The 12,241-nt window shown below is 48.9% G+C and overlaps 2 protein-coding genes across 8 annotated transcripts in view; one reads left to right on the top strand and one right to left on the bottom strand.

The window, feature by feature from the left end:
• Positions 1–195: 195 nt before the first annotated feature.
• Positions 196–12,109, top strand: GMPPB (GDP-mannose pyrophosphorylase B). The gene is made up of 10 exons (XM_035105947.2): positions 196–276; positions 542–676; positions 1,668–1,748; positions 4,841–4,889; positions 5,136–5,278; positions 6,023–6,181; positions 6,361–6,439; positions 7,455–7,582; positions 7,851–8,033; positions 9,390–12,109. The coding sequence occupies exons 2-10, from the start codon at positions 548–550 to the stop codon at positions 9,519–9,521; spliced, it is 1,083 nt and encodes a 360-aa protein (XP_034961838.2). The 5' UTR covers positions 196–276; positions 542–547; the 3' UTR covers positions 9,522–12,109.
• The window catches only part of RNF123 (ring finger protein 123), an 86,883-nt gene continuing 86,232 nt past the window's right edge, over positions 11,591–12,241 (bottom strand). For all 7 annotated transcript variants that reach the window (XM_060271565.1, XM_035105941.2, XM_035105944.2 and 4 more), the window contains one exon: positions 11,591–11,730. In XM_060271565.1, the coding sequence (XP_060127548.1) occupies positions 11,631–11,730 (100 nt within the window). In that variant the 3' untranslated portion in view covers positions 11,591–11,630. The remainder of the gene's footprint in view (positions 11,731–12,241) is intronic.

Below are 12,241 nucleotides of genomic sequence, written 5' to 3'. Positions count from 1 at the left end.
GAAGCCGCCTTCCTTGAGACGTGTCTGCTGCGGCGCCTTGGCAATGACGCAAAGCGGTCGCATTTCTAACCTGTCCGCGTTGCTGCGGCAACGCGGTAGCTAGCGTTCTGATTGGCCGACAAGCTTCGCCGCTCTCGGCCGCCATTGGGTGTTTAGGCAGCTTGGACACGTCCGGCGCACTGATTGGTCGACCGGTTCGGAAGGGAGTTTGACGGAGATGTCGTGGTGGCTGGTTCTGTCTGCTGTAGGCGGAGTGGCACCTCCGGGCCGGGTCAGGTGAGTTACGCGGAGCCGAGTGCGGAGGGGTGGCGTTGGCTACGACTACGGGCCTCTGGGTCCGGTCCTGAAGAGCACCGAGGGCGTCCAGGGGCGGCGGCTGGGCTCTGACCTCGAGGGGCCGCTGGCAAGTCCTGCTTGGCTGGGGGTCGACGCGGGAAGGTTGGGAGACCATCGAGGGGGACCTGGCAGGCAGCGGGGCCGTTGGAGGCCTTGGGGGCACAGTGGGGTCTGACGCTTCGCCCTTTCCTCCGCCCTCTTTCAGGCAAGGATGAAGGCGCTGATCTTGGTGGGGGGCTATGGCACGCGGCTGCGGCCCCTGACCCTCAGCATCCCTAAGCCCCTGGTGGAATTTTGCAACAAGCCTATCCTGCTGCACCAGGTGGAGGCTCTGGTGAAGGTAGGATTGAGCACCAACCTTCTGTATTTGGGTGGGGTGAAGGTGAGGCTGCCGTCCGTTTAGAAGAGCGGGTAGGGTGGCACGGGGGGCGGGGAGAGATTCAGGGGCCTCTTTTTCCTGAAAAGGGTGCTGTGCCTTTTAAGAGCTGCATGGCAGACTGGAATTCAGTAGGTGAAGCTTTTGCTGTTGAGTTATTCCATGGGAACGTCTCATGTCTGACTGAAAGATGTTAAGGAGATACTTTATAAGTCCTCCTGCACACATCTGGGATGGCTTCTTGTGCTGTACCCTCTGCCACATGTTCCCTGTGCATCTCTAGGCATCTCCCCATCCCTGTGCTAACTGAAGATAAATTACTTTGCATTGGATCACAGACTAATGCCTAAGTGATGGGTGGTCTTCCAGATTTGGGAGTGATTTTGCTTCCTTTGGCTCAGCAAAGTGAGTTGATGGGGAAAGGATTAGAAATGTTTATCTCTGTTCCAGTCTTGCATAACCATCCCTTAAAGGTAAAGGACCCCTGACCATTAGGTCCAGTCGTGACCGACTCTGGGGTTGCGCGCTCATCTCGCATTATTGGCCGAGGGAGCCGGCGTATAGCTTCCAGGTCATGTGGCCAGCATGACAAAGCCGCTTCTGGCAAACCAGAGCAACACATGGAAACGCCGTTTACCTTCCCGCTGTAGCGGTTCCTATTTATCTACTTGCATTTTGACGTGCTTTCGAACTGCTAGGTTGGCAGGAGCTGGGACCGAGCAACGGGAGCTCACCCCATCACAGGGATTCGAACCGCCGACCTTCTGATCAGCAAGCCCTAGGCTCAGTGGTTTAACCCACTGCACCACCTGGGTCCCTTACATATCCTAAATAATTATGGTCTCTGGTCCAGTTGGGTGGATATTGCCTCCCTGGGTCTGGACACCTACGGTAATCACCTCAGTTGTGTGCATAGTTCCAGTGTCTTGGAGTTACTATTCCTCTTCTCTGACAGGCAGGTGTGAACCATGTGATCCTTGCTGTCAGTTATATGTCAGAACTGCTGGAAAAGGAGATGAAAGAACAAGAGCAAAGGGTAAGTTTTGAGTTGATAGTTTTTAGGCTGCTTTCCTGAACCTGATGGTTGGGGGTCCTGTAGATCAGTGTTTCCCAACCAGTGTGCCTCCAGATGTTTTGGGACTACAACTCCCATCATCCCTAGCTAGCAAGACCAGTGGTCAGGAATGATGGGAGTTGTAGTCCCAAAACATCTGGAGGCACACTGGTTGGGAAACACTGCTGTAGATGTGCAGGAGTTGATTGGAACTCTTCATTTGCTCTAGCATTTTGTCTGAATGTGGCTGAGGTTCTATGAAAGCTAGTGGCTCAATAGCCTTACCTAGACTCATGCTGCTTTCACAGAGCATAGCCTTGTGAATCACTAACTCTAGTGATTATCTTTCAGTTTCATGAGGTGGGTATTTGATAGTTCACTTTATTCTTGGGAAGTTTTGCAACTGCAAGGAAAGGGGTTTGCTTTGGACTTTGCAGAGTTAGATAGGCTGTATGTGCTAGGGCCTCGATGTGAAACTCAAATTAACTATAGTGCAGTGCATGAGCTTTAATTAGATTACAATTTAATTAGTGTCATTGCCTTCCGTTAAGAGTTTGGGTGTAATCCTTGACACCTCCCTTTCTATGGATGCGTAGGTTACAGCAACAGCTAAGGCGACATTTTTCCACCTTCGCTGCATCAAACAGTTGGTCCCTTACCTTTCCCGCCCCGACCTGACCACAGTGATCCATGCGACGGTCACCTCCAGGCTTGATTACTGTAATTCGCTCTACGCAGGGCTGCCCTTGAAGCTGTCCCAGAAACTCCAGCGGGTGCAGAATGCTGCAGCAAGGGTCCTCACAGGGTCCCTGCCATGGGAACATATTCATCCAGTGCTTTTCCAGCTGCACTGGCTCCCGGTGGAGTACAGGGTCAGATTTAAGGTGCTGGTTTTGACCTTTAAAGCCCTTCACGGCCTAGGACCCTTGTACCTACGGGACCGCCTCTCTCGGTATGCCCCACGGAGGACCTTAAGGTCCGTAAATAGCAACACCTTAGAGATCCCAGGCCATAAGGAAGTCAGATTAGCCTCAACCAGAGCCAGGGCCTTTTCAACATTGGCTCCGGCCTGGTGTAACGTTCTGTCTCATGAGACCAGGGCCCTGCGGGATTTGATTTCTTTCCGCAGGGCCTGTAAGACAGAGTTGTTCCGCCTGGCCTCTGGCCTGGAATCAACTTGATCCCCTCCCCCCTTTTCCTTTTATGATAAGGCTGCATTTTAAATGTTGTATTTAATCTTGTTTTTAAGCTGTATTTTAATTAACTGTTTTATATTTGGTGTTAGCTGCCCTGAGCCCAGTCCTGGCTGGGGAGTGCGGGGTATAAATAAAATTTATTATTATTAATTATTATTATTATTATTACAACTATACAATATATTATAATTTTAACTGAAGCCAACTAAGCCAAAATAAGCGTATGTTGTGCAAGTATATCCATAAATGCTGCTCACTTCCTACACTGTAAAAAGCAGGGTGTGGCTTTCTCTTGGCACCGTGCCATACCACTTTTTGTAGCTTCCTGTAACTGAAGGTATATGGATTCAGTTTCATTGGCAATGCCAGCTACACAAGTGTTGGTTAGAAGCAAGATAACTTTCCTGCAGTAAAGATCTAGCTAATGGTACACTCTAACAGCAGCACTCTCTTTGTGATTTGATGATAGTCACTGGCAGATTACTTTAGCCAGAAACCTATTATTTCCAAATAGATGGAACCTATTGTCTATAACTATTTGAAGACAGGGTGGTATTCAAAATAGATGCACTAGTTCAAGGATTAGTACTAATGCATTGGACCCCCTCCCCCACCATGCACTGTGTTGTCCTCAAATCTGTTCCAGAGGGTTTCAGAACATATTTAGAGAGTGTGTGTTGGGGGGGGGCATTGTATAAGCAGATAGTACAAGCAGATTTTTTTTCTGCTGACGGAATGTATTCTTTGTGCTGTGGCAAATACAACCTATACTTTTAATGCACATCTTATTTCAGACATTCCAGCATAAAAAGGCTTAGCACCCTCTCCATTGTTACATTGGGACCAGATTCAACTGATTTGCTAGTGGAAGTGCAACGGGGCTCCCCCCCGCCTTGTGTGCCCCCATGCCTTCCCCAAATATGCTCTCGCAGGTTGGGAGAACCCACTGAAGAGCACGGGGGGAGGAGGAGATGGGAGATCATGATGTTTACAAAGCCTATATGCTTGTGCTGACAAAATCATCAAATTAGTGTAACACTGAATTCTACCCACTGGCTGCAGTCTTTATTTGGGGCTTCAAGGGTGCCATGTGCCTATTGGCTTGAATCCTAAGACAAGACAGCTTCAGAAAGTTCATGGAAGGAAGATTTCCCATTTCCTTTCTACACCCACAGGCACCTGTGCTTCTCCAATAGCTCTTCTGAAGGAATGGGGCCCCCAATTGTGGGACAAAGTGCAGGGGACTTTGGGAGGAGGAGGAGGAGTTGGGATACCTTCCTTCCATGAACTTTCTGAAGTTACCTTAGGATTCAAGCCAGATTGAGGGCAGTTATCAGCCATCATCCATGCCCCATCCCACATTTTACAAGCACATCCCCCCCATTGCTCTAGGGAGGTTTTCAGGGGGAGGAGAGAACAGGAAACTTTCATTCTGTGAACTTCAGATTAACTTATCTTAGGATCTAAGCCACTGATTCTAACCTCCTCTTTGTAATTGTGAATGCAGCCTGACCCTTAGTGTACCTAACTTAGCTGAAATTCTATTGGACTTGATGGACTTGCTTTCAAATGTGGATGGTGTGTTACATGACTTTCTAAGGGGGAAAGTAAAGTTTAGTTCTTTCATCTTAATTTATGCTGTTCATCTGTCGCTTCATTAGAACAAGTACCCCCACAAAGCCAGGGAGCCTGCAATCTGTAGGTCACCATAAATTCATCATTGAATAATATTGATATGGTTGTCTAGTTCTGTTAGAGGAGGATTTATGAAAATCTGATGACTAAGGGAAGGGTATATAGCCAGGTCACTGGCACACATATTCTGTTGGTGGTGTGCATCTTTGAATTCTGTTTCCCAAATTCTACTTTGTTTCCTAGCTGGGCATTCACATTTCCCTGTCGCATGAGAAGGAACCACTGGGCACAGGTAACTGAAGCAACCACTTTCTTGTGGAGAGGTGAGGTTATAGGGGGTGTAAATCAGAATCAAAACTTGTGGCAACCTGCATATAGTGTCCTGGCTATATGCAGGTGGAGGATTGGATGCTACTTATTCTGATCAGGAGCTATATAGGATGGAACTTTCTAAAGTGGGTTGAGCAGTGCATGCTGCCTGTTGTTGCTGAAGGGCACATGAATAGGTGAATATTGAAGGCTCTGGTTTCCTCCACAGCTGGACCCCTGGCACTAGCGCGGGAGCTGTTGACCGAGAATGCAGAGCCTTTTTTTGTGCTCAACAGTGATGTGATCTGCGATTTCCCCTTCAAAGACATGGTGCACTTCCACAGGCATCATGGAAAAGAGGGCACCATTGTGGTAAGTACCTGAGGGGCACCCACTCCATGCTTGCAATGCTCCATTGCAGGAGTGGCCCTCCAGAGGTAGCTGGATTCCAGCTCCCATCAGCATGAGCCAATTCAGGGATGATGATAAGTGTAGTCTGCCAACATCTTTGGAAAGCCAAAGGCTCGACCACTTGCTCTTTTGCTTGGAATTGCCTGTGGATCCTTGGACAACCTAGTTTCTGTTGGTTGCGGAGCTGCCAGAAAGCAGCAGGCCAAGTTTAGCAGGCCAGCTGGAGACATAGGTGGAAAGAGCTCCATCACTTCCACAAACCCTTATTACTTAGCAAAAACTGTAGTTGCAGGAACAAAGAATCATAGGATTGTAAAGTTGGGAAGGATCCCAAGGGACATCTAGTCCAACCCTCTGCAACCTACTTAAAAAAATCAAGCCCCACCTGTGGGTGTTATAAATGCCTCCCCTTGTTTACATGGCACAGGGGCATGCTTATTAGTTCATAAACAAAGAAGAATTAGGGTGTGTGTTCTTATTTTAGGGATGACCTGCACACCCATCTCTTTCTCTAATGCAAAAGCAGAAGTGGTTCGAGTAAAGGTCTTCTGTGTGAATGTGCCCTGTCCTACCCTTTATTTTGCTCATGGGGTTCTTTTTAAAATAAGAGATCGGGATAGTAAACTAGGCATGGCACTTCAACGGAGCTCTTTCTGTGCCCTTGTGAGTACCATGGCTGGGTGTGATACCAACTTTGCCCTGCAGGTGACCAAAGTGGAGGAGCCATCCAAATACGGCGTAGTGGTGTGTGAGTCAGATACGGGGCGCATACACCGCTTTGTGGAGAAACCCCAGGTCTTTGTTTCCAACAAGATCAACGCTGGCATGTACATCTTAAACCCAAGTGTGCTAGAGCGGATCAAGGTATGAGGCAGGGATCTTGCACAGGGCAGACTGGCTGGGGTGTTTGGGGTTGTGGTTTTAGTCGGGCATCTCATCCTTTCATGCCGGTGAGATTAAGGATGATGATGTCCGTGGGAACAGTACATCTCTAGTCTTTACAACATAAATGGCCAACTGATAGTACTCTTGCCTTCCCTTAGCTGCGGCCTACCTCGATTGAGAAGGAGATATTCCCAGTGATGGCAGAACAAGGACAACTCTATGCCATGGAACTGCAGGGTAAGGGCACATGGAAGGATTTGGAATGGTACTTTGATCCTAAGGGGCTCTCACAGCTGTAGGCAGTGATTTGAGGAGAGGGCATATTAGGCAGTTAGATGTTAAGTCAGTGAGGACCTGGAACTGGAGTTGAGAAGTAAAAATAAGATCAAGATGTGGAAGGTACCACATAACATGCAAGGGCCCTCTAGGGCAATGTTTGAATGAAATAATGCAATGTGGTTTCACTGCACATCTTGCTTCGGGAGTGGAGGCAGCATGCTTTTGAGCCCCAGTTGCTGAGGAGCAAAAGGCAGAGAGGGCTATTGCTCTCCAATCCTCCTTGTGGGCTTCCAGAAGGCATCTTGTTGGCCACTGGGAGGGAAGCAGGATGCTGGGCTAGATGGACTTTTGATTCAGCAGGTTCTTATGTTCACAGAGCCAGGAGACAAAGGAAATCTGCCCTTCCCACCTTTCAGTGTGAGAGATGTTAACATGTTATTCAACATGTTATTTAACTTTGTAGAATTCGCTAAATGTTACTTAGGGTCCCAAGATTTGTTTTTAATACTCTGCCTCCCCCCCCCCCCCGCCAATATCAACATTAGATCTTCTTGAAGAATAAATCACATTTGCTTATCCCCAGGTTATTTCATTCCCTGAAGCATCTACTGCTAAGTTTTGTCTAGGGTAGAGTAGAGTTTTAAGGACTTGGGAAAATAGGCTTATCTGGTAGTTCGTAGAACAGGAGGGTGAGAGCGAACCAGAGCCATTTGTTTTACAAGTCTGCCAGGCCTAGAGCCCTGCTGTCTGCCTGCTACCAGATGCAGAGCTCCCACTTATACAGCTAATGCTGGCGAGTCTTCGTATAAGGCAGCCTTCCCCAACGCGGTGTCCTCCTTGTGCTTTAGACGGCAATCCCATCAGCCCCAGTGCAAGTCTAAAACATCTGGTGAGCACCACATTGGGGAGGAAGGCTGGTATAAGGTCCATCAATGGAGACATGTGCCTTATTAATGCAGCTTTGTCATCACAGGGTTCTGGATGGACATTGGGCAGCCCAAAGACTTTCTGACCGGCATGTGCATGTATCTGCAATATCTACGGCTGAAACATCCCGAGCGGCTGCACTCAGGACCGGGTTTCATGGGGAATGTATTAGTGGTAATTCTATTCTTGTATTTCTTTGGAGCAAGGGTGGGCAGCACTTCATTAAAGGCTGATCTAAAAGTGGTAGTATATTGGGCAAGGCAACAGCAGCTCTTGATATTACACCTACCATCTTGTGGACTAGAGCTGTGTGGGAATGTTGCTCTCTCCCATCTAGTTTCCTCTGAGGAGGAGGAAGCTACTTCCCAGACTGGAGCTGTGGAAGCTGCTCAAGAAAAACCGGGTTTAACTTTCATGCACAATTTCTCCCCTCCAACTTCAGGACCCAACTGCCAAGATTGGATCGAACTGCAGTATTGGTCCCAATGTAACCATTGGGGCAGGAGTGGTGATAGAGGACGGGGTTCGGATCAAACGTTGCACTGTGCTGAAGGGGTCGCGGATCCGCTCTCATTCATGGCTGGAGTCTTGCATTGTTGGCTGGAGCTCCTCTGTAGGCCAGTGGGTGAGTTATGTGACAGAGCAATCCTCATCAGGCAGATATACAGGAGTACACTGGGGAAAGTGAAGCTGCAGCCTAACTGCTGTAGGTTGAGGGAATGTAAACATTTTCTGTTCTTCTATGGCAGGGGTCCCCAAACTACGGCCCGGGGGCCGGATGCGGCCTAATTGGCCTGCCAATCCGGCCCGTGACGACCCCCGCCGCCCGCTCTTACGGCGCGCAGCGCGGCAGCGCTCTTCCGGGTCGGGAAAAAAGCGCCGAAAATCCTTTGTGCGCATGCGTATGGGCCTCTCCCGACCCGGAAGAGGTCATTTCTGGTGCACTTCCGGGTCGGGGGAGGCCCATACGCATGCGCACAACGGATTTTCGGCGCTTTTTCTACCCTGGAAGTGCGTTGCCGCGCCAGTAAGCGCCCGTGCGCATGCGCACAGGCGCGCGCTCCCCCGTCCTCCGGCCCGCCGCGCGATCAGCGCGGTGGGAACCGGCCCAAACGCCCGTAAGTCTGGGGACCCCTGTTCTATGGGGGAAATGTTACCTCTTTGGGCAGGACCAGTAAATGGAGGGAGCTGGAATGCAGGATAATTTTGTTTATTCCTTTCGGTTGCCCCTGTGTGCCTGTTTGCTGGCCTCAACATGCCCCTTTTTTGCCCTGCACACTGGGACAGCTTGTGCCATGAGAGATTTACTTCAGCCAGGCGAAGTCGCCAGCTTAAGGCCACCTGAGCCACAGGGGTGGGGAGATCAGGCCATATCCTAACCTCTCCCACCCAGTGTGTCTGGGACTTAAGAATTGCACTACTGTATTGGTCAGAGCTGCATCTTAGCAAGACTAACTAGTTCTTTTACTGATGAGTGAGCTGGAGTGTGCAGTCCACACAAATGCTACTGTGATGTAGTTTCTTCACATGCCTGCATTGTTTGTTCTCTCACTCATGGTGGACTTGTGCCTTTGCGGTGGTTTTGTGTTCATACTCAATAACCTTATTATTTTCATAACAGGGAAACTTGCCCTATAAAGTCCCAATTTAATATCTTTCAGTGCTGCTTTGTGCCAGGTATCAAGCTGTCCTTTCCCTATCAGTTGAATTGGTACCAAATATAGTGGCAACTTTGAGTAAGATTTAGGGAAACTCTACAGGTATAATTATCCTGACATCTCATTCTGGCTGCTCCTGCTTTTAATTAGCAGCCCAGAGCCAGAAAAGCAAGGGCAGAACCTGTTAGAAACTGACTCCTGAGTAGCCACAGGACTGTACCATGGAGGCAAGAAACTGCCTTAGCCTTAGTCTATCTTGTAACGTACTACTTCCCCCCAGTTCAGCATAGAGTTGTCTAACTGTATGTCATGTCCTTCCTCAGGTACGGATGGAGAATGTGTCAGTGCTGGGAGAGGATGTCATTGTGAACGATGAACTCTACCTCAATGGTGCCAACGTACTGCCTCACAAATCCATTGCTGAGTCTGTACCGGAGCCACGCATCATCATGTAGCGGTCCTGGGCCTTGAGTATTGGACCTGCTGAGAGGGCCCTCCCTGTCTTACCCTCTTACAGGGGGAATCCCCACCCTGTGCCTTGGGAGCGGGGGCTCCTTGCTGACTTTTATGCTGAGAAAATACTAACCTTCTGCTGGGATCCTAGGAGTGTAGTGGGAGAAGGAGGTTTGTAAGCGGCTGGAGTGCTCCTCAGAATCACCGCTTAGCATAAGGCATGATGACCTGGGCCAGCTCCAGGGGTTGTCCTATGCCGCAGGCCATTGCCCTACTACTGGAAAGTAACCCTAATGTGCAAAGAGGAAAATGCTTTATTGTGGTACAGAACGCTGTGGTTCTGCAGTAGGAGTTCAGCTGCTGCAAGAGAACAGTCCCAGGCAGGCCAGGTGGGGGGAAAGAACAGCATGCTGTGCTTTTATTTCCGGATAAGATGTGCTGCTCATGTTGCACAAAGGGAAGACAGAATACAGTCCTCTTCTTTGGAACTCTACTGCCTTACAGAGACTGATCCCTCTCTCTTCCCTCCATATGGCCAATAATCACTAACTATTACTATTCAAGAACTCTGGGCAGGGCTCTGTCAATTAATGGGGAGGGGGAATGAAATTATATTGTCATGAAGAATGGGAGGTGTGGTGTGTCATATGTTTTCTTTAACTCCTCTTGGGGAACAACAATGGCAGTTCTGTATGGCAGCTCACTTTTACCGCTGCCTGCCCTGCAGCTATTCCCATCTTGTACTGCTGCTGTGCCAGCCTTTAGGACAGTGCTCCATAAAATGGGGAGAAGAATACACATAGCTCGCCGCCTTAAGGAATAATAATTTAATAATATTCCATTGTATGGAAGTTAACACCCCTTCCACTTTGGAGGGTGGTGGGGGAGAGAGACAATCATAGATGCACATAAGTTAAAATTCCTTGCTTCAAGCACAATGCTTGCTGCCCTCCCCGACACTTCTGGTTACAAGTCACACACAGTTAGTAAATTAAAAAACAGCAACCATCCTTGTCTGCTCCTGGATAGTACAGGCAGCCTGGTCACACAGTGAAGGGCTGGTGCCATGGGCACCTTCTGCTGGTGGAAGAGAGCAGTGCAATCAGGTTCACCCCTGCAGTAGCCCATAAAGATCAACCTAGCTCGTACTTCTCCCTACCAGAACACAATGCATGGGATGAACTCTGGCCCCTGCTGTATCTGTTTTTCTTTTCTTGGAGAAGCTTGGGAGTCTATTCAGACTCATTCCTCTGGTTGTGGGCTTCATCTCTGCGCTTCCGTTAGTAATAGCGTAGTGTGCCTGCTGTTGCATTCACTAAGCTCCCCAGACCAAAAACTGGGCCTTGTGTCTTTGCTATGCGTATCTAGCAATCCCTACCTGCAAAGGAAAGGAGCTATATGCACAAAGAGCAGAGGCTAATGTTTAAGTGGACAGATGGTACAATCTTTCACTTACCAGCGCATCTGATTGCAGGTGGGAGAATGGCTTGTCAATATCTCCCTCCATCACCAAAGCCAAATCAGGTGGCACAGCTGGGCGGGCTGCTGCACGATATGCCCACGTAAATATCTGAACCAACTCTGAGCAACACACACACTTGTCAAAACAGCTGCTAAGCGCTGCAGCAAAAAACACACTTGGCTAGTGGCCAGCTGGGCTCACAGGAGCGATGTTGCCTGTGAGATCAGCTTTTACCCCATCGAGAAAAGCACCACACCAAAGGGGATGTGTCCCAGCTACAGTACGAGACAGGCTTCCTGGGGCAAATGCAGAAAAGGAGCTACAGATTCAGGCTGAGGTAGAAAACCTGAGCATGTTCAGCCCCCTTGTACATGCCCCATGGGAAAAGCCCAGTGCCTGCTGGCTTGGAGTCAATGACAGCAACAGGAAGTGTACCTAAATTCAGGGGGGTTGAAGGATATGATGTGGCCGAGGGGATGCATATGGCAGTGCCTGGCCTGCAAGAAGTGTTATCAATTAAAAAACACACAACTGAGCTCAGCTGTGCTGAACAGCAGCCGCCTTTGACAGAGGTGCTCTCGAAGCAAGGAGAGTCCATCATGTGGAGAAGCTGCCTGGGCATGCGGCCCTGCCCTGCAGGGTCCAGGCACTAAGAGGTGGCTGGCTTCATGTAATCATCCACACCCGTGATGGTGGCTTTGCAGAAGAAGCAGTCCTTGTTGTTCATCAGGTGCTGGTTGATACAGGCTCTGGAAAGACAAGAACAGGAGGCCTTGGACATTTGTTCACAGCTACAGGCCGAGCTTTGGCCCAACAATATGTATTTAGTAAAGTCCCTTGCTGGGTATAAATGAGTGCAAGTGTGCTGTGCATGCAAGATAATGCCCACTTTCCTCTTAAAATCAAATTCTACAGCAGCTCTGTATAAAACAAATTGCACAAATTGGTTTTGGGGGCATGTGCTAATTATGGTAATGACTTAGAGAAATGGGAGACACTGAAGTCTTCCCCTGCCCCCAACCAGTTTGAATCCTGATCAGCCTTCCCCATGGCTTCTAAGATATAATTAGAAATGGCACACTTTATCAACCAAACTTCGCAGCCCAAAAGGTTAAAATGCTAGCTTTTTTTAAAAAACAAATCAGTTGAATCTGCATGCACAGTGCAATCATAGCCTTACGTATGGGAGAACTGGCCTAAGTAGCTATTCAGAAGGATCATGCTGGTCATTAGGGCAACAAGTGAAAAAGAGATTTCAGC

The sequence above is a fragment of the Zootoca vivipara genome, chromosome 2 (assembly GCF_963506605.1).
Source record: "Zootoca vivipara chromosome 2, rZooViv1.1, whole genome shotgun sequence".
Taxonomy (NCBI): Eukaryota; Metazoa; Chordata; class Lepidosauria; order Squamata; family Lacertidae; genus Zootoca; species Zootoca vivipara.
The sequence above is the reverse complement of the archived record's forward strand: the minus strand, read 5'-3'. Positions and strand labels throughout refer to the sequence as shown.